Source organism: Alosa pseudoharengus, unplaced genomic scaffold (genome assembly GCF_046254945.1).
Source record: "Alosa pseudoharengus isolate Yale_2024_CS ecotype anadromous, Long Island Sound unplaced genomic scaffold, YU_APseudo_1.1 YU_APseudo_1.1_scf_4, whole genome shotgun sequence".
Classification (NCBI taxonomy): Eukaryota; Metazoa; Chordata; class Actinopteri; order Clupeiformes; family Clupeidae; genus Alosa; species Alosa pseudoharengus.
This window is the reverse complement of record NW_027468774.1, coordinates 16,268,303-16,290,277: the sequence shown is the minus strand read 5'-3', so window position 1 is coordinate 16,290,277 and position 21,975 is coordinate 16,268,303. Positions and strand designations below refer to the sequence as shown.

General features: G+C 40.1%; 3 protein-coding genes across 3 annotated transcripts in view; all 3 read right to left on the bottom strand.

Moving 5' to 3' along the window:
• svilc (supervillin c) overlaps window positions 1–542 on the bottom strand; it is a 32,130-nt gene extending 31,588 nt beyond the window's left edge. Inside the window, 1 exon segment of the mRNA XM_076266629.1 lies at window positions 476–542. The gene's annotated coding sequence lies outside the window, so the exon portion shown is untranslated.
• Window positions 543–1,656: 1,114 nt separating this feature from the next.
• On the bottom strand, window positions 1,657–10,002 carry cdk21 (cyclin-dependent kinase 21). Its single transcript, XM_076266785.1, has 7 exons — window positions 9,773–10,002; window positions 9,534–9,663; window positions 9,182–9,349; window positions 8,181–8,290; window positions 6,320–6,370; window positions 5,586–5,727; window positions 1,657–3,007 (listed from the first exon to the last, which is right to left on the bottom strand). Exons 1-7 carry the CDS (start codon window positions 10,000–10,002, stop codon window positions 2,930–2,932), a joined length of 909 nt encoding a protein of 302 aa, XP_076122900.1. The 3' UTR covers window positions 1,657–2,929.
• A 3,933-nt stretch (window positions 10,003–13,935) lies between these two features.
• retsat.2 (retinol saturase, tandem duplicate 2) lies at window positions 13,936–21,516 on the bottom strand. The gene is made up of 11 exons (XM_076265029.1): window positions 21,320–21,516; window positions 20,656–20,838; window positions 19,494–19,735; window positions 18,296–18,497; window positions 17,639–17,836; window positions 17,247–17,366; window positions 16,890–17,028; window positions 16,022–16,131; window positions 15,722–15,888; window positions 15,313–15,472; window positions 13,936–15,172 (listed from the first exon to the last, which is right to left on the bottom strand). Exons 1-11 carry the CDS (start codon window positions 21,477–21,479, stop codon window positions 15,027–15,029), a joined length of 1,827 nt encoding a protein of 608 aa, XP_076121144.1. The 5' UTR covers window positions 21,480–21,516; the 3' UTR covers window positions 13,936–15,026.
• Window positions 21,517–21,975: the final 459 nt, after the last annotated feature.

Sequence of the window (21,975 nt, the reverse complement as noted above, 5' to 3'; positions counted from 1 at the left end):
TAGTGAAGAAAAAACAGCTTGAACTAATTTATAACACTAAATCTCGTTAGAAAGCGAAAGCACAAACACTGAATGAAATCGAGTGAGACTAATCAACTAAACCAAAAGCGAACGGAACGTGCTTGGCGTCCTATTGTTCTGTGAAGTAGCCTACAGGTTACTCTTACAGGTAGGCTATTCACTGAAAATTAGCCCAAATTGGATAGCTTCGTCAGAGGATGAGCCGGCACACATGGTACATAAAACGGTCAAGTGGACTACATCTAATGAGGGAGAACTCGTTTAATATAATTCTGTAAGCTTATTTGAGTAGGCTACATGTTCAACCTTAATCGACAATTGATCCATGGACAATTTGATATGGTTCTGACTGCTCTAGCTCAATGCAATTTTGTAGACAAGACAAAACAGACAGCTCACGTAAGCTTTACACAACACTATAATATGGGCATATATGGCAGACAGAAGTACTTACATGCACTCTTTGGCTTTGGCAGGAGCATTGATGTGCACAGTGGTGGATATGACATAGCCTATTCAGCGCTGCAGGTTGAGTGTATCCCTTTTAGGGTGAGTAACTGTATGGGCGCGTGTCTGTGTGTTTGACTGATAGTGAGAGAGAGAGAGAGAGAGAGACTGATAAAAATAGCATTCAGCGTGGCTCGGTTTTACATTCCGTGCGTGAGGCCATGGCCAGGAGGGGGGACAAGGGGATGGCCAAGAATGTCAAAAGTTGGACTGATACAGTAAGGATACAGGTTTTGGGACTGACCAATAGAACACGAGATGGTCAATTCTACTACAGAAACACATACTCACACGCATTACTTTTTTACACATATTTTTACACCTTTTGGCTTACTATGCACTGCTTGACAATGATTTATTGTGAGCCATAAGGGCCAAATGGAAGATCCACCCTATGAATGGGTCATGGCATGCAAAGCCTTTGTCCTGTTGGTGAGTCTGGAATCGAGCAAGGGCTAGTCATTATGCCTATCCCTATGCTGCAATAGCCTCTCCTGCTGGTGGTTTTAGGGGAATCTTTAAATAGTCACTCACAGCCAAAAGCTTTGAGATTTTCCATTAATTAGGGGAGCAGTCTACAGACTTATTACAGCGTTTAGCAGAGGGAGTTGAGACACATTAGCTGTGGTGAGGGGTAAGGGTATGCCTGTGGCATAGATGGCCATTAGTGATCTGAGAAGGGCCAAAGATAACGTTTTTAAAATAACACCATGGCAATAACGACCTTAGAATAGCCAGGGCATGACCAATCCATCTAGTCAAGCGTGAAGGGCAGTTCCCAACCACACTTCCCTTTAGTCCACCTTGACCTTTAGTTTATGGGTGGCGAAGCCGAAATTTAGGTTATCACCTCTGGGTCCTGCAGAGAGGAGGCCAGGGACATGAAGAGAGATCGATTTGGTTAGGCATGACATCTGTTATAGGACTATGTCACGAGCTTCTTCATGAACACAAGCTAATAGTGAAAACATGTATTTTCTATTTTGTTCCACAAAATGATCACATACTATTTGAAATATTTAAAAGAAAGACAACAGTGAAAAATAACATTTCAACTTGGGAACATGACTGTGGAAAAAAAAGCTTTTATTTCATGAGACATAACCTTTCAGCAAATTTGATCTGACTGCGAGTGACATCAAACCCAGCCCACAAACTGTAAACAAGGGCTACAGTCACAATTCATAAATGACAGTGTAACTGGTTAACTCGTTGCCTGTCATTATTTTTTGCTAAAGGGAAAAAAACACACTGTAAAAAGGGAAATTATAAATTGCCTCTATGGTTCTGATAACAGAGAATTTTATCATGGAAGATGATCTCGTACTTATAAGCCAATTAGTGACATATAACAAAGCAAAACTATTTGGTTACTAATATGTGTTACCTACAAAAAGAAAAAAAAGAAATTAATAATAATAAAAAAGCCAGATGATACAAACAGGGCAACAGAGGAAAATTAAATAACAAATGCTGGCCACATGGAACATGAAAATTCATTGTCAACAATAGATTTTACTTGCATAAATTGAGCAATGTAATTGACGGTCACATCCCTCTGCAATATAAATAAGTTAAAGCGCATAAGTGTAGCTGGTAATAAAACGCCTCTTGAAATGTTAATCGTTATTTTTTTTTTTCCTTCTGATGTTATGTATTGAGGTTACAAAGAGGGGTCTGGCAGCACCCTGCAAAAACTGTTGCAGTGTGCTCATATTGCACAGCAAAGGAAATAAAATCAATTAACTATGCACTCTATTAAGGGGGCATGACACATTCAAAGATGTTGGTAGCTGGGGTGTGTTCGCCCCGATTCAATAATTTTTCTGTAATTTTGTAACTTTCAAATATAAAGTATTCAAAAATAAAGGGTAAAATGGCTTGTGTTCAAACAACTGCAATTAAGTGATTGTTCTTTTGCAAAAACAAACAAACCAACAAAAATTTTTTTTAATTTACCTTACTGACCAAATGTCTTTGTTCCAATACCTGTTGCTGTTGATAAAACATTTCTCTTTTCTGCTAAGGGTTTCTGTGACGTGAGATGAGCATTTACTTTCTGGAACAGTGTGGGATTGCATGGCCAAAGATGTTCCAGATCCTTCAATACTTCCCCTGAATTGCATCAGCGTGATAAATGAATAAGCAATGTCAATTATGAACTCATTAGTTCATTTTGTGCATGATGTCGTATTCCACATGAACTGTGATCAACAATAATATGTTTAAAAAGGGAAAACGTGTGATGCCCGATGTGTGTGTATCAACTAAACTGATTTTCAAGTCTGAACGTGAGAGGTACAAATGATAATCATCTCACAGCAGAAAAACCCTAAGCGGACTGAGGTGAGGCTGGGAGCAGGAGCCGAGGCCTCCACTCACTACTTCCTGTCTGCCGGTGTTAGAACTCTGCCAGGAAGGGGTGAGTTAAGGCTCGACAAGCAGAGATGCGATTGGACGGCTTGAAGGTCAAACATTCCTGCAAAAGAGAAACAAGGGGACACATGTTTGTTAAGTGTGTGAAACTGATAACTTTATCCAGTAATTGAGTCAATGATCTATTTCACTCACTGGCTTCTTATTAAGGGCGTGCATTGAATAATTAAAAGACCTAGAAAGGTTCCCAAATATACTCTTTAGCCCATAGAACCACAATTATGTTCTATCAGGTTGGCTATTCCCATAGATATCGGTAGATGTCGCCTTGCCCGCTAAAGCATATGACGCAGATACATCAACGCAGCCGTAATGAGAAGCTGCGGGAGAACTTGGGACTATAAAGCCGTAAACGCATACATTGCTCAACCGATGGGCATGGATGTTTTTCATATTTAAAATATTCATATTTAATGTACAAATTGATTATTCAACACTATTTACGGAAAATAAATATACTAGCCTCTGCAGTATGCCTGTCCTATGTAAACAGCTGTATCCCTGATGCTGCCTATTACACACAAATCTGTGCAGTACTCTTTGAAACAGAAGATGGTAGATGTCACTCGTAACGGCTGCTGAAATGTGACGTGTATGACATTTTTTTGCTTAGATTTGTCAAAATCTAGCGAGAAATAAACACTGCACAATCTGATTATACCATTGTTGTAACCATTGATAGCGTCTGGTCTGATGTATACGCCAGTGGTCTCCAACACGGTGCCCGTGGGCACCAGGTAGCCCGCGGGACGGCTATGAGGCGCCCCCAGCGCACCTTCTAAAAATAGCCAACAGGTCGCCTGCAGATCACGCTCTAAAAACACGCTTTATTGTGAAGTTTTCAATCGATATTTAAGTCTAGACCAGAACCATTTTAAGAATGTATGTAGCCATACATCTGTAACATTAAATTGATATTGGTGATACCTTACAAATTGTAGCTGCGTTAAATTTTAGCCTTTGGCTCCAAATCCGTTTCCCATTCAGTCTTTAAACAACAACAGAAGTGGAGCGCATACACGCTGCTCGCACGCATAGACAGTAAAGGGGGAAAAACTAGCTCGTCTGGTGTAGCCAATGGAAGCATATCTTTGCAAAAGTTCTGTGGCCATTCCATGTTCGTCAAATACGGTTCTTGCATGATTGTTCAAGAACTGAAAAACAATTGCTTTAGCTCACCTTTTCTCCTCCGTAGGCTACTGCCGTATAATAGCGCTGAAAATGTTGTGGCATGCATGACTGAGCAGGACTGTGCATTACCTTTTTTGTCAGATCATGGAGAGATTTCAGGTGTGCAATAACTTTAAAAGGAGTTTTCATATGTTAGGGTGGTGTGGGCGATTACTATTGAAATGTTAAAACTGAATTGTCCACTGAAATCAGAACTTAAACAACCCCTGAATTCATAATGGTGGGTGGTTATAAATTCGGTACAAATTTTAACCCAAATTATTAATTGCACAAAACGATTGTTTTTTTTTTGTTAAAAAAAAAAATAGATTAGATTCCCCATGCAAACTTTGAAATGAACAAACTGAACAAAAATGTTGGTAGTGTTGCATAGGCCTACACAATATTGATAATTTAGAAGTACAAATCTCATAGGCCTATTATTTAGGAGGACTACCCTCGCAAAAAAGGGGTGACGGTATGTTTGTTTCAAATGAGTAGCCCTCCATATGATTTCAGGTCTTCAGGTAGCCCTCATTCCCAAAAAGGTTGGAGACCCCTGGTATACGCCATTTGTCAGACAACTTAGCCTGCTAGCTTCCGTAAGCTAATTTAACGTATTTCCGTCAGGGCAAATATGGTGGAGACAGACACACGTTGAAAGGCCAAAAGCGACATCTAGTTAATATATATATATCTATAAGCTATTCTAGTCAATCAAATTGTTGCTCCGGAAGTATGAGATTAAATTGACTGTTGAGCTGTAATATCAACCTTTCACCAGGGAAATTGTGCCTTTAAACCTTCTATGTCATTCAGTCTATACAGTATGTTAATGCATTATGTAAATGTAAACATTATCTGGTAAGGGAGTATACTAGCACACATACTAAATTTGTCAGAAGATCAAACTCATTTAATGGTCTGTTCACAGGTAACAGAGGCTGGTGGTGGTGGGACACTGTAGGACAAAATACACTTGATATTACTCTTTTTGTGTACTGATCAGAGATATACTAAATTGATTTATACTTAAAGCAACACCAAAGAGTTTTTGTACCTTACAGTAAAATAATGTTTCCAAAATCGTTTAAGTGGTTCATCAACTCGTAACAGGGTGAACGGCACTTTCTGCATTCGCTTCGCGGCCCTCTATCGGCTATAACCGCACTATATAAGTTTGCCGGATTGGGTAGCGGATCTGTAGTTCGATGGAATGAGACATGAGAAACTACAAATTTGACTTGCATCTGATGTCGCAATACATCGTACTTTCATAAAATCATGCAACATATTCTACCTTGTCTGTGGACATTGTTATTTGCAAAGCCGCGCTGGATAAACAAATAGTGCGTGCGACAGAGGAAAAGTTCTTTGGTGTTGCTTTAAGTATACTTGGTCTACACATAAAGTATACATAAAGGTTTAAGTATATCTATACTTGCACTTACGAAAAGCAGGTTGTTCTCCTGCATGCCAAGACTGGGAAGGAGCTGGGTGCCAGGTCGTGCCATGCCGGCGGGACCCCAGGTGGAGGAATAGCGGATCGGGCTTTCCTTGGGCCAGTCTTCTTCACTAGGCAAACCAATCACCCTATAGCAAAGGAAATACTGTAAGGTCAATACTGTATCAAATGCTGAATGAACTCAAGCGCTCAATGTTGGATTAGAGTATGGTATTACTGGCCCCATTCAGTACTGCAAATGGTCTGACATATGGTCATACTCATGGTCTCACTTACCCTGCACTATTCAGTTTCAGGTCCAGTTAGGACAAAGTCAACAAAAAATTCAATGTTTCCATGTACTGTATAGAGCAGAGATGGGCAAACTAAGGCCCGTGGGTCACATGCGGCCGGTTATGCAGTTTACTCCAACCCACAGACCTCAGCTCACTGAGGAACACTTGAGCTCTGACGTACGAATTGCCACAACTAAAATGACACCAAATTTTGATGCACTGGCAAAAAGGGTTGTCCAACAGCACTATTCCCATTCAAATTGAATCAAACACTTAATGTTGAGTTTGTTTTCTTTACTTTTTAAGAAATAGATTTCCATTTAAGGCATATGCCAGTTTATTTTTTCACCTCATCTACTAGTGGTCCAGCCTGTCAATCAATTTTTTCAAATCCCAACGTGGCCCTTGAAGAGTGAAGACCGTATTTAAGCTGTAAATTACTCACTCAAAGATCTTCTTCAATTGCTGAGCTTCAGTAAACCCTTGAAACAAAGGCCTGTGGGAAAGAGAAGAACAATTAAAGGCCTGGAATGAAAACTAGTACTCGCACAATGGGTCAACACACTCAATGAGACCTCCACTACAGTGTACCACTGTTACCAACTAAAACTTTGTAGCACAATCACACTGTTAATTCAGGCATGTAGTATAGCCTGTGAGTGTGGCGTGGTTATGAACCACTCATTCAAACATATATTTTTTTATTACTATGATCAGTAAAAGTTAAAAAGATATCAAGATGACTTGCATCTTGTTTAGTGTATTACTCTAATAAGTATTACTCAGTACCCAACACATCACAGTACAACACCGCCTCCGTGAGTGAAGCAGCCGTGGCCTACTGGTTAGGGCAGGGGTCGGCAACCCGCGGCTCTAGAGCCGCATGCGGCCCTTTAGCGCCGCCCTAGTGGCTCCCTGAAGCTTTTTCAAAAATGGGGGAAAGAAATATATTTTTTGTGTAGAATAAATACAGCTATAGGAACATGAAGACATATGCATTTGGAGTATTATCCATCTTTGGATCAACATACCTGTGCGAGCAGATATTCTCAAACATGAACTACATCAAATCAAAATATCGCACCCGCCTCACAGATGAGAGCTTGCAGTCCTGCGTCAAGATTAAAGTTACATCTTACATGCCCGATGTTGAGAAGCTGACCAGTGATGTCCGAAAACAGAAGTCACATTAAACAGGTACACAATCCTGTCATAGGCACATTTTTACTAACAAAGTATATCTGATTTTTGTCAGTATATATTTGGAATGACACTTAGGGATATTATTGTGTTTTGTTGCTCAGGTCCGAGCATAGCTGCGTTGGTTGCGTGTCAAAAGAGAAGAGGATGCTGCTTCGTTTTACTCTTGCACTGACTTGCTTGGCATTTGCACAGACGTCAAACTTGAACTGTATTAATTTGATTTTATATACTTTACCTTTTCAAAAGGCTGATGTTTTATTTTTTAAAATGTAGGCTGCGTTTTATTGCACTCTGTTGCCCAGATAAGGGGCACGTTCCATTTTGTTGTTGTTTTTTCGAATCCTCAAAATAAAAACGACATCAAAAATCTGATTTCTTTATTGCATTTCTTTAATTTCATCAAAGCAATGAAACATAATTCATTAATATTGTAATGAAGTTAAACTTGAGGCGGCATCGCACAACAGAGTAGTCACGTGGTGCGTCACTCTCTACAGAATGCACTGCAGGAAAAATAAACATTTAATCATGAAGGCTCATTATGTATTTGTAGTTAACTTAGCCATTTCGATAGTAGGCTAATATAGGCCTACTATAGATACATACAGCATGTGTTGCCTTCAATATAAGGCTTCTATAAGGCTTTTATTTTTTTGCGGCTCCAGACATATTTGTTTTTTGTTTTTTTGGTCCAATATGGCTCTTTCAACATTTTGGGTTGCCGACCCCTGGGTTAGGGCTTCGAGTTTAAAACTGAAGAGTTGCCGGTTCAATCTCTGACCAGTAGAAAAACTGTGGGTGGGGGAAGTGGTTGAGCACTGCTCCCCGAGCGCCACTGCAGCAAGGCAGCTCACTGCTTTGAGTTAGTGTATGCTCTGTGTGCTTCACTAATTCACGGATGGGATAAATGCAGAGACCAAATTCCTTGTATACGCAAGTATACTTGGCCTATAAACCTGATTTACATTTACTCACCTGCAAGCCACCCTACACACAACCCCCAAGCGAGTGGAGGTGCGTGCCTGTCACCAACTCTCCAAACCGCTCCTCCACACCACCTGACAAGCACCCCTCTAAAGGGGTGGGGGTGCGATTTTCCTTACCTCAAGAGGAAGAGTTCTGCAAAGATGCAGCCAGCACTCCAAACATCCACTGAGGACATGTAGCCCGAGTGGAGCAGAACTTCTGGAGCCCGGTACCACAGAGTCACCACCTGAGCCACGCATGCACACATACAGAAAAGCAAAGACATATGACAAAGTCACACACACAGTGAAAAAGAGACGACCCAAGCAAGATTCTTTCAGACCTATGTGGAAACACACTGTAAGCAGAATAAGAGATGTTGTGTATAAGTGTTTTCATTTTGGTGCCTATATTTATCAGTTGGAGCATGTACACAGGAGACGAGATATGAGCAGCTCTGCTTCTAATGTGTTATGAAGGTCAGTTTGCCTCCAGGACCTTTCTGATCTACTCACGTCACAGAGTGTGTGCTGTAGGTGCAACAGCCGGGCTACACCAGGTGCCAATTGAAGCGCTCTGAAAAACTTCAGTGTTTCCCATACATTGACTTATTTGTGGCGTCCCACCACAATATCAACATTGACCACCACCCAATGATTTTCCAGGTTGTACTAAATTGTGCTTAAATCTGGTTAGCATTATAACTATGCTGTGCTAAGTTGTTAAAAACTGTCGCATTCAAGTTAATTCTGCAAACCAACCACCACAAATGGAATTAAATTCTTTGGGAAACACTGAACTTGTTTTAGAAGACTGGTCTAACTTTTCCGAATGCAGACGCCGCTATCAAGTCTGGTGTGGCCAGTTCCATTGATTATAGTGGAAGCTAATTGTTGCAGCATACGCTCTGCAAAAGTTCAGTTACATGCCAGGTGTAACCTGCCTGTAAGACATGCATACCGAGTCATGCATATCAATAGCTACAGAGACAGTGTAGACTAGAGGATGTGGTAAATAAATAAATAAACATGCAATGCAATTGTGTAGAAGGCATGTTACAATTGTAATTAACAGTTATTTTCATCTGACTGTGTGTGATTTTGTCTGTCATGCACCTTTGGCATCTGTATACACTTACACAGGGGGTGAGGGCAATGTGATAGGTGTAGATCCTTGCCAAGCCAAAATCAGCAATCTTCACCTCCCCACGACTGCTGACTAATATGTTGTCAGGCTTCAGATCTCTATGCACCAACATATTAGAGTGCAAGAAGTCCAGGCCCTTGAGCAGCTGTCGCATCACATCCTATGGAGACAGAAATAAACCACAATGCCACCTACTGGTCATTATTGTCTATTACATCTGATTTTCAAAGTAAAGAATCTGCTTTTCAACTTCTAGGCAAAATATTAACACTCTTAGATAATAAAATCAAGAACCTAGTATTACTCTTGAATACCCAAGGTACCTTCTCCTCACATAATCTTACCTTAATTTTTTCTCGGCTCAATTCATTTTTAGTACAGCTCATATATGATGTTAAATCTTGATCAATATACTCAAACACAAGTGTCAGGTCCAATGACTGGTTCCTAACACATGCTGACACATCGAAAAGCCTGATTTAAATAAACAAAGAACACATATTTAATGCAGGCATGCATTGCAAATTGTTTTGGACAATTATTTATAATCAATTAAATACTTGTTTAATTTCCTTTCACTCACTTTACAATGTTTGGGTGGTTGAAGTATTCGATTTTGCGCAATAGCGCCACTTCGCGAACCATGAAGGCCGGTATTCCACTCTCAGGATCCCCAGGTAAATTGAGCTTTTTCACCGCAACAAGACGCTGTTTTCCGGCGATCTCCCTGGCTTTATACACTTTACCATAGGCGCCCTCTCCTATCTCTGCCAGATATTCGTAATCTGAACGACCACAGGTGCCGTCGTCCATTCTTGGTAAACACAACCGGAAAAAATAACATTTAAGCATTCCGATTCACTTATTTTTAAGGTTTGGTAAATCAAGTTATAAACTGTTTTATACAGTCTATGGTTATAACATTACACTACCTAGGTGAGTGAAAAACTAGCCTAGCCATGCAACTCAGCAAGTACCATTATGGACTGCAAGAAACTAAATCAGGAACTGTCTCAAGAAAAGATCTATTATATTCTGAATAACTATGGATGACATGTACTCTTTTTTTACCACCCATAACAGTTAACACACATCACGTGGACAAAATAAGATGAATTAAGCGTATTCTTATTCATCAAGTAATAAACCACTTGGCTACAGGCTTCATTTAGCTTACACAGTATTCATCACTGTATTGACGCAGAAAGAATGAAAATGAACACTAGCATGTTACTTAATTATTCAGGTAAGTTTAACTGGCGGTTTCGTTAACTTAGCTAACAACTCATCACACAGGTAGCTTCTAAGGAATTGAATATAGACGGTGCATTAGCTAGCCTATGTTGTTGCTAGGCAAAATAATGGGTTTTGTGCAATGTTAAGCTTATAGTTAACATTGCAGCAATGGGCTATTTTCTTAATAAAAAACTTTATCATTACACCAGAAGAAATAACTTTGGACTTTCTGTTACCTTTTGCCGCTAAAATAGCAATAATTTCCATATCATGTGAATTATCACTCCTTACCTCCTAGTCCAAGTGTTAGAGACAGACTGTGGGTTTGTTAAAGTCTATTATAGGAAAAGTTGTGAAAAAAAATCAGCATTCCAAGCCTCTGAGCTAATCAAAAACCTCCAAATCTTTCATGCACCTGCGTCATCATACACGCACCCCACTCATGGCAGTATCTGTCTATGCAGTAGCCTCCCAGTCCCATGGTCCATTAGAACCTATGATTAGAACCCCCTTTTTTCCCACGGATCGTACGTTCTTTTCTTCGCGCTCGCTATCAATCCATCCCGCATGCTTCTGTTTTAATACATTATTATTATGCCTGGTACATTGCTTGGGTACTGCGAAGAGTACGTAGGCCTACATTTAGTACTCTTAGTTGCCATATTAATATCTTGATGCACACTTAATAATCGCTTAAAATTGTTCACACACATTTGAATTAAATGCAGTGTGCACACGATTGTGCTTATAGGCCAGTCAATCTAGCCCAAAAAGACAAAAACATTGCAACAGAAATGTCTGTCTGAAAATGTGATTAAAGGCCAAAGTTGTGCCCAACACTAAGTAGAATATGGGGGGAATTTCAAATAGCTATTACTATATGAAACTTCTCTAGTTGATTAGTGACATACCAAAGAAAAAATTACAAGGATTTGAAATGTTATGCTTATACATGCAAATTTTATTCATAAAATGTACCATAATTTGCATATATTGCAAAACACGCAATCTGAAAATTGAAGCCAGATTAAAAATGTATTGTTTCATCATGGTTATGGTTATGGGATTTGGCAGATGCCTTTGTCCAAAGTGACACACAAATTCAAAAACAATATAATATTTCAAATATAACAGGGAACCGATTAGAATGTTGGTCATACTGTAATAAGGAGAATAGCAATAATAAACAACAATGTTAATTCAATCAATAGCCTAATGAAATAAAATGAGGGAAAAAAGCAATAATAAACAATAATGTCCATTCAATTAATAATATAAAAACAATAACATGGTAAGACTACATTAAGGAGAATATCAATAATAAACAACAATGTCAAATTTATCAACAGCCTAATGGAAATATAACTATATTAGGCCTATACAAACCATAATGCATAAGAAGCGCTTAATGAACTAAGTGCATGTTGAACAGATATGCCTTTAGACCCCTCTTAAAAGACCTAAAACTATCAGGAACGGAGAGCACTGGGCAACTCATTTCACCAACATGGAACCACTGAGGAAAAGAGTCTTGAATTTGACCTAGCGTTTATGACTGGTCCACACAACAGACGCTTATCAGAAGACCGCAGTGGGTGGTTGCGATGTACATCTTGATCATTGAATTAAAATAACAAGGAGCAGATCCAGTCAGTGTCCTATAGGCCAAAGTAAGAGATTTAAATTTAATTCTGGCTACTATATGGAGCCAATAGAGTTCCTCTTTGGCTGATTGAAGACCAGGCGTGCTGCAGCATTCTGAATCAGCTGTAATGATCTTACTACACAAGAAGGTAAGCCAGCTAATAGTGAATTAATAGTCCAGCTTGGAGATGACCATGGTATGAACAAGAAGTTGTGGAATCTTGTGTCAAATAAGGTCTGATCCTCCTAATGTTGTAAAGGATAAACCGACATGATTTTGCAATTGAAGCTACATGCTCAGAGAAGTTAAGTCGATCAATTACAACGCCCAAGTTACGTGCCGATCTAGTTGGGGTCAGTGAAGTTGAGTCAAACTGGATGTTAATCCGTTGGGGAATAGCTGTTTTAGCTGGAAACACCAAAAGCTCAGTTTTTGAGTGATTAAGCTGAAGGTGCCGATCTTTCATCCAGGCTGAAATATCCTTAAGGCATGCAGAAATCCGATGGGAAACGCTAGAGTCATCAGGTGGGAAAGATAAAGTTGAGTGTCGTCTGCATAACAGTGATAGTCAAATCCATGGGAGCGAATGGTTTCACCTAAGGAAGTGGCGTAAATAGAGAAAAGCAGGGGCCCTAATACTGATCCCTGAGGCACACCTGTGGTGAGGTCACGAGACTTTGATACCTGTCCCTGGCTGCCAAGACACGTTGAAAGAACGCCCTTTAAGGTAAGATTCAAACCAGTCAAGAGCTTTCCCAGAAATTTCCAGTTCTGATAGTATAGAAAGGAGAATGTCTTGGTTAACAGTATCAAAGGCTGCATATAAATCTAGTAGAATTAATACTGATGACTGAGCAGAGGACTTAGCTACTCTCAATGCTGCTTAGTCACAGACAGAAGAGCAGTTTCAGTAGAATGACCACTCTTGAAACCAGACTGCATAGGTCTAGTAGATTATTCTGATAAAGAAAGTCACATACTTGCTTGAAGACCACTTTTTCCAAACCCTTTGACAAGAAAGGAAGAAGGGAGACACAGGTCTGTAGTTCTTCACATCAGTTGGTTTTCTTTAGCAAAGGTGCCCCCTAGCCTGTTTAAAAAAAGGAAAATATGTTCCACTCCATCTACGGCGGTATACTTTTAGTATATGATTCAGGAGGGTATTAGGACCAATAAAAACTGAGACATTTCTGTTGCAAATATTTTGTCTTTTTGGGCTAGATTGGCCTATTATGCAGACTTTGTGAAGGATGCATTATGCCTGTTGTACCTTTCATGTGTCCTTGCTCATATAACCTTATTTTCCTTCAATTTCCTTTTTTGCCCTCCCTTAGTATTTAAACATTTAGAAATATATCAGGGATAACAAGTAAGCCTAACTTCTTGTGTGGCCTGTATGATTGTTCTTGCCAGGCAATGGTGGGGCCTAGCGTGGTTAGGGGCTGCTGCTGCTGGCCCCTGCCCCCCTTCCTTACTATCTTCCACATACATTCAGTTGCAAAGGCATTATTCTCTTTCAACAGGGAAAACATTTGTTTCTGCATTCCTTATTCCAGATTCAACTGTTGCTTATCTGACTGCATCACGTGTCCCAGTCTACCTTCTAAAGTAAAAATGATGCTAGTGTTATTAACTTTGCTTAAAATGCAAGCACACGACAATGTATGAAAGTTGAGGTATGATAACAGGCAGTAGAGAAATAAGAGTCATTACCTCAACTTATTTAAGATCGGCTGAACTTCTGTATAGGGAAAAGTCATGGTTTATGCAAATGCCAAATGTGTGGTGTCAAATCTAAAATTAAACCCTTCTGTCCTAACCTATAGGAAAATACATTTTCCACCAAGGAACAAATGAAAGTGATCTCATTATCAGATTAATTTATTATTTAGTGGAACGCAACATTCAAATAAACAAGATGCAAAATACAAACCAGGCAGTAAATTACAGAAAATCTCATCCCTTACAGGAAAAACAGAAACAAGAGTTTTGGCAGTGACACAAATGTTATGTTCCACAAACTTTGCTGCTTCAGTTTATGGTGGCGATTTACATCGTTTCTAGATTATTGTGCAGAGTGATCAGATGCATAACCAGTAATTCATTGCAAATAGCTTCATTAGTAATTTTCACTGTATTTTAGTCCTGGCATCCTTTTAGTAGCCTATAATCAAATCATCCGCACAGGGGAAACTGTGAAAGAGTAGGCAACAAGTCAGCTAAAATCACTATCATTCTGACTGAATTATAAGAACACACTGATTGCTATAAATGGAGGAAAGAAGTAATTAGTAATTATATATATAATATATATATTTATCCTTTATTTAACCAGGTAAGTCCCATTGAGATCTTGCATCTCTTTTTCAAGGGAGCCCTGAGTTCGCAAAAGTACTTTAATTAAAGTGTTCTCTTATGTTAGCAAAGGTTACCTCCAAAGACACAAATACATCTGAATGCTTAATTGTTCTTCAGTATAAATGTAAAAAAAGAAAAAAAGTATCCAAAAATACTTGTTTGTGAAACACAAAATTTGGTTCACTGCCAAAACTTTTGGCGATGACTGTACAAAACAGACGTTTTTCTTTGTTCCAAAACCGTATGGCCACATATAAAATGTTGTTTTTCGTTCCAAACCGTATGGCCACATATACAATGGTATTATTTGTCCCGTGTTTACATCAACCCTGTCAACACTAACGATGTTAGGAGATGTGAGGTTCTGCGGTTGGTTAGATAGTGGCAGAGTGGACATGCCAGCTTTGTAGCTTTTCATTGGCTTGCATCAGTAGTGTCATTACCGTTGTATTGAATGGAGAGGAAGTGTATCCCAGCGAAACACTGCTGCTCATTTTGTAGTGTTGATGTTCGTCAGTTATAGAGATTAGACAGTTATTGCATTATCTTAGAGTTGCTGTATGGACCAGTTTTTGTTTAGCTCTTGCATGCCACTTAGTTACTGGTCCTTCTTCGTGTTGATACATTTCATTTTCTTGGCTAGGGCAATGGCGTCCAGGTGAAGGTTTCGGTTGAGGAGAGTTGAGCCACAGGTAAGGGCTCCAGCCAAGGCACCGGCAAAGCCACACAGAAACACATCCTGACCTGCACGATAAACACAGAGTATAGGTTAACTATGTATGTACCTGCAGAATGATTTCTATGTTTCTGATGTTCCATAGTGATGGTTCCATGGTTCCACTCTCCTGCCCTCCTTAACTACAGATCCTGCCCTGCCCTCTCACCTGTAAGGTACAGGTTCTTCAGTGGGGTCTGTGGTCGGATGGTTGCATTGAGTTCTGGGCTAAACCGTGCCATTCCGTGATCTGCACCATAGATCTCTCCCTTGGGGGCCCCAATGTAGTACTGGTTAGTTATGGGGGTGCCAGCATCCACATACTCAATCTATAGAGAGAAAATTAGAGATGTTAAGAAACTAGAGAATGACTAAAAATCTGATTAAATTAAATAAAAACAAATACATTAGTGACAAATGAAGACGATATAAGACTAAATAAATAAATAAATAAATAAATAAATAAATAACTAACTAAATAACTCCAATGGCTGTACAAGTTGATTTTTGCAAGGAGACTCCCAACTTGTGCTGATAGGGCAGAAATAGCTAAGAGATATGAGGTTAGGCGCACATACCCGGTCCTTGATCTTTGGGTAGATCTGGACGACCACATCCACCACTGTCTGGATGAAGGTCTCCTTCAGTTCCTTATAATCAGGACCCCGGTTGGTTACCTTGCAATCCTTCCACTCTTCAAACCACTCATATTTAGCAAAGCTCACCAGACTCAGTGTGGACTTCCCTGTGTATACATGTGAAATACCATTGTGTCATCCCTCTGGGCAACCATTAAGAATGTGCACACACACCTCCATTGATATATTGTTAATCTCAAACCACATTGCAGTTTGCTTCATAACTAATTCTCTACTTACCAGGGCTTCTCTCCTCCCAGGTGGGGTCTTTGGCTGAAGGGGAGGCCACAAAGAGCAGTGGGATATGTTTTGCAGATTCCTCTCTCTTACCCTCCAGGTACTCTGTACAACTTTTTTTTTTCAAAAAGGAAAAGATCAGAAAACCACACAATTCCTCAGTTACCTCTCTGAAGGTGTCTTTTTTGTACATTTAAACCAAAATTCCAATTTAATCAAATTCCACAAATTTACAGTTATATTTGTATATCCGCATACCTGTTGTATACAGTGCAACCAGAACATTTTCAGACCCTTTCAAGTCTTCCACATTTTGTTATGTTTTAGATTCATCTTAAAATGGATTCAACACCACAAAAAAGCAGGTGTTTGGAATGTTTCGTAAATTTATAAAAAATAAAAAAGACATATTCCATGAAATATTCCATTTACATAAATATTCAGACCATTTTGTTATGGTGCTTGCAATTGAGCTCTGGTGCATACTTCTATCAATGGTCCTTGAGACGCTTCTACAATTCCAGTGAATTCATTTAGGCACAGGTCAATCAAATTGTAGAAGCATCTCAAGGACCACTGATAGAAGTAGGATGCACCAGAGCTCAATTGCAAGCATCATAACAAAGGGTCTGGATATATGTAAATGGAATATTTCAGACTTTTATTTTTTATTCATTTAAAAAAACAGTCCAAAAACCTGTTTTTTATAGAGTGATGGATTATTGTGTGTAGATTAATGAGAAAAAAATGAATGTAATCCATTTTAAGATGAGTCTGAAGACTTCATGTAGCAGCTACTGTATTTCCTTACGTCATTGGTAAGCCATGTGGAAAGTTGTATTAGAATAGAACACAAACTGATGTCACTTACAGTTCATCCAGGTTGTTTTCAGTAAAGATCCAGTGGTTATCTGCTTTGAGACCCAGCTCCTCTTTGGTTCCGTTGATACCCAAAAAGATACTCAATCCACCCTCTCCATTCTTCATCATGTTCAGGTGAGTCTGGATGTCTGTTCCACAAAGAAAAAGAAAACACCCGGGAGACATGAATACTTCACTGATCAGATTAATTATTGTTCACCAGAAATATTATCATCAACTTCCTTGATTCCAGAGCCACTGCTCCACCAACCACAACTACCACACACCCACTTAAACACACACATGCAAGCACACGCGCACACACACACACACACACACACACACACACACACACAGTATTTCTCACCTGGTCTCGCTTGCAGTTCCTTTGGCAGCAGCTTCTGGTAAGTATTAAAGATGCCTGCATTTGAGATCACCATGGGAGCATGGACGTGAACTTCCTCCTTCCCCTTTAGCACACTCACCCCTGTTACCATTGACAACCAAAGCACACTTTAGCACACTCACCCCTGTTACCATTGACAACCAAAGCACACTTCAGCACACTCACCCCTGTTACCATTGTCACTCTGCAACTACACTTATACAGCAGAGGTACTGTACTGGCAGATAATGCACAGGAAAAGGCTGAAAAAAGGCCTTCATCTCCATTTTACAGTTTGTTAAAACAATTTGATCTGTATGCAAACTAGTTATCTTCAAACATGAAAAACATTTCACCAAGTTTGGACATATTACCAATAGCCTCATTGGCTTCATTGAAGAGGATGCGGTTGACTGGAGCTCGAACAAGAACAGCGCCCCCTGCCTTCTCAATAATGGGAATCATGTGGTAAGCAATTTCACTGGCCCCTCCCTTGGGGTACCATGCCCCATGTAGGTAATGGCACACCAGCAGACTATGCATGGAGAAGCTGGATTCTTTGGGCATGTTTCCTAGGCAAAAGAAAAAAAAAATTCAAATGACTATAACGTTATCATAAAGAGGATGGTAAATCAAAACCAACTACAATGCCAGGTGTCACTTGCCATACCAAGTCCTCTGAGATTTTTTAACTGTTACTGTGCCAATTATAATGATGCGTTTTGAATTGGTGTCTTCAAACAAAATCATGTTCATATTGTAGCAAGGGACGAGCTTGTGGTGTTCTGTGTTGTGTGAGTGACATAGCTGTTAGCCAGACTGCAGTGCAGGTGGAGCATGAATAGTTTATCGTGTATTTCTTAGTGTTGTGTTTTAATTTCAGATGTTCTGAATATCCCTTATAGTTCATGTTAGTGTGAATTCCCTGTTAGCAATCTCAGTTATAGTTTATACTCCTAGGGCCCCAATTTGAAAGACAAATGAATATGAATGATTGATTATGATTAAATGATTTACTATTGCCTACCTACCGTATGTTCCAAAGATGTAGCAGAAAACAGCTCTCAGATCCTTGTTGTCTGTTAGGCCGTTGACCACATCTGTGAGGCTACGTGATGCCATCCGGAAGAAGAAGGACATGCGCTTAGCCAGGCCAGAGTACACCAAGAACTTAGCCACAGGGGCAGGGAGATACTTGAGCACAGCGACTGCCCACACACCTCGACCAGCTCTCTACGGGACGCACAGATCACAGAGGTATGTAAGTACAGCACCTCGACAGACAGGTTTGATCCTATAGCTTAAGTGGTAGAACAGACAGGTTTGATCCTATAGCTTAAGTGGTAGAACAGGGTGGTAACAACATTCAGGTCATGGCAGACTCCCAGGGGCATACAAACTGGTAAACCATTGTATTGTTTGGAATCACTGTGTACAAAAGCATAAACGACAATGGACTTCCAGATTTACCGATTACATTTTTGGCCTTTACCACTGGATATGGTAACTGTGGATTGTGTAACTTGGCCAACCAGTTTGGTAAGAGCAGAGGGCAGGCACACTCCCTCTAGATCCAAGGATTAAAACAGCAGTATGGATACTGAAGCAATCCAATTTAATAGTTAATAGTTTATATGCATATATATGGCAGAAGTACAGAAACAGAAAGTGGTTTTCAACCTAATTTAAATGGTAGGATTCTGCTGATTGTATGATTAAGTTTGTAGCATTCTGCAATCTTGTCTAAAGTTAGAAAGACATGTTCACCTTTGACCTAAAAATGATGACACTCTGACACTCTGGCAGCTGGGGCAAGGAGCGTTTTGGTACCATCCATAAACCACAAGGTTCAGATAAAGGAGACGTGATAGACTGACGCTACTGCACAATCTCACCCTGAACACCCACCTCTTTATCAGACACTTTTGGCTATAACAAAATTGCAACAAAAATGTTATGTCACGCAATGTTATATGTGAAAAATGTTATGTCACGCAATGTTATATGTGAAAAAACTGTTTAATGGTTTAACGGTTTAATCCTTAATTCAAATCACAAACACAAGCAAGGCAAATATCTTTCAATACACATGCACAACTTTTATGGTGAAATCCCTCAATCTCCTTACCAACAAACTTTACTTAACTTGACTCCAGACTGGCAGACACACAGTAGCCAGTACCCTGCAGAGTGGGGAAAAAGCAGCGTTTAAACATCTGGCTCTCTCACCTTCACAAGCCTCATGTACTCATCGATGGCCTTCTCCTCCCCGGGGAAGCACTTCTTGAGCTCCTGAGGGAAGCGGTCGCGTCCCGAGTAGATGGGATAGGTGCGTCTATTTTCAGGTGGCCCGATGACTACCATGTCGTAGGGGTTGTTGAGGGGCTCCCATTGCAGCTGGCCATTGGTCAGCTGGTCCAGCATGCAGCGGAAAGGCTTGTGCTCGAGCAGGTCTCCTATATAATGGATGCCTAGGGGATAATGGATGGAGCAGGGGGGCAGGTTTAGTCATGCACCTCAGAACTACATTATTTGTGCAATCACTGAGACAGCTACTGAGGCTAATGGTATACAGCTGACATATCTCAGCTAAATATCAGCTCAGATGAGTCTTTATATCCACTGCCTTCAAGAAGGTGGCAGGGTAATTTAAGAGTAACATGTTTTCCAGATATGTGAGTTGTGGTTGAATAAGCATACTCATCAGAGATCCCATCAGACCCCTCAACTGCCCAGCAGTCCCCCACAACTTTTAGCCACACAACATGCAATTTGATCCTTTACTCTCAAATCTGCAGCTAAGCCACATGTTTCTGTTGGTGTCATGGGATGGTGTGTTCTACCACTTGGGCCAATAACTTTTCAGGATCCTTGATACAGATATTCAGTTGCGCTACCTAGATTTGAGTATGTGCAGCCTATTTAACCAAGACTTGGACATAAAACTCAAATCTGCAGAAGGGGTCCATGAAGAATGCTGGTTGTAATTAAGTCTTTAGCATGTATACATGGCATATTGGAAACAAAAATGAAGGGCCCTTAGTGTAGATCTGATTTCCTGGCAGATGAGCTTGGTTTCTTAACTTTTGGGGCCATGCACACAGATCTGTGTCCAGGCACAGACTATCCAAGAGTGTGGAAAGATCGAGAAATCAAGAAACTCATGGAACCTCCCAAATCGTATTGTGTCTATGATCTATTTATATATATATTAACCCATTTCCTGCATTGTGTCACTTAATGAATAGATAATATATTATATATCCTATAAAAAGTAAGGGTGGCATCAAGCTTTTCTGAAAGAAATTTGGGTGTTTCCTTTTTTTCTGGGCTTTAAAAATATCCCTCTTAAAGGACACGGACAGGATTTTTGGGGAGCACTATTTCTTACCAACATCAAATTCGAATCCTTTCTCTGTGAAGGTATGGCAGCAGCCTCCTGCACGGTCATGCTGCTCCAAAACCAAAACCCTTTTGCCAACTTTAGCCAGAAGAACAGCTAGTCCGAGCCCTCCAATCCCACTGCCAATAACAATAGCATCAAGATTTTCTGGCACCTTGTTGGCCAAAAACCCTTGAGATGCAAAGAAAAATGACAATTAGATTAGAAGCCACTTCAGTGTTAAATCAAATACACATCATAGGCATATTACGCAACCAATACGACTGTGTCATCAGCAGGGTCATATTCGGCTCATATTAAGTTAAGTGAGATAAGATGAAACGTATCACTATGCGCAATCGATTTGCAAATGCACACGAGCCGACACGAGTGACTTTGCATAACTTGAATCTCTGCTAAATCATCCATGTTTTGACATTTACACAGACAGACCTAGCAATAATGCAACGTAGTAGCTGTCTACAACTTGCAATAGTTGCTTACTATGCTTACAATGCACGGTCAAAAAAACGCATTTCCACGATTTTGACAAATGGAGAGCTTGTTCTGCTCAGTCAACAACAATGACAATTATACTTCCAAATAACAAAAGTCTCTTTCAGTCGTCTCATGAACGGCCCCACCCCCTCGCGAAGGCCACCATTTGACCTACCTTGTTTCAAAACTTTGTTTTTTACTTTGTGGTCGTTTACCAGAGGTTTCAGTGGTTCTCGAGTATCTTTGTCAAAGGGATTAGGTCCAGATGTGCTGAATACATATTTTAACACAAACGCGACCAGCGCTGCAGCTATTATCCCAACAGTGATCCACATCGTTACCAGCAACGATAGGACGTTGTTACAATTTATAGCGAGCGCAACACTTCCGCGTAGACTGTTCTCCGCTTATTGGACCAGAGTCAGGCTTGGTTATCATGGGAGCCAATGAAGAAATGTTTTGTTCATCATGTCGGTGGTCTGCCATGGGGCATAACATGGGGCCGCATGGGACATCGGACAGTAGGGTTAGGGCAAATGAGTGAGCTCTCGTCAGCGCAAGCTGTCAAAATATTAACTTAACTTGCTTCACTTTCCATTCATAATCTGACTTATTTATAATGTGTATGAATGTATGAATCGATATCTAATCTAGAAGGAACTTTAAAGTAGCCTCCTACATTTACCACGCTAGGCCATCAGTTAATGTGCTCTATCCCAGTGCTTCTCAAAGTATGGTCCACTGGTGGCTGGATAGCCGCGAGCAGACGTGGTAAAATATAATATAGATGAGTTGTTTACAATATTGAACCAACTTGTATGTAAATCCAAA

Excerpts from the sequence above, each read along its gene's own strand:
- cdk21 (XM_076266785.1), bottom strand. The coding sequence starts at position 10,002 with ATGGACGACGGCACCTGTGGTCGTTCAGATTACGAATATCTGGCAGAG. Across the intron at positions 9,350-9,533 it reads TGAGCCGAGAAAAAATTAAG|GATGTGATGCGACAGCTGCT; the intron begins GTAAGATTATGT and ends CTGTCTCCATAG. Across the intron at positions 8,291-9,181 it reads ACATTGCCCTCACCCCCTGT|GTGGTGACTCTGTGGTACCG; the intron begins GTAAGTGTATAC and ends TGCGTGGCTCAG.
- retsat.2 (XM_076265029.1), bottom strand. The coding sequence starts at position 21,479 with ATGTGGATCACTGTTGGGATAATAGCTGCAGCGCTGGTCGCGTTTGTG. Across the intron at positions 16,132-16,889 it reads GAAAACAACCTGGATGAACT|TTGTACAGAGTACCTGGAGG; the intron begins GTAAGTGACATC and ends GAAAAAAAAAAG. Across the intron at positions 15,173-15,312 it reads GAAGAACCTGTACCTTACAG|GTCAGGATGTGTTTCTGTGT; the intron begins GTGAGAGGGCAG and ends TTTATCGTGCAG.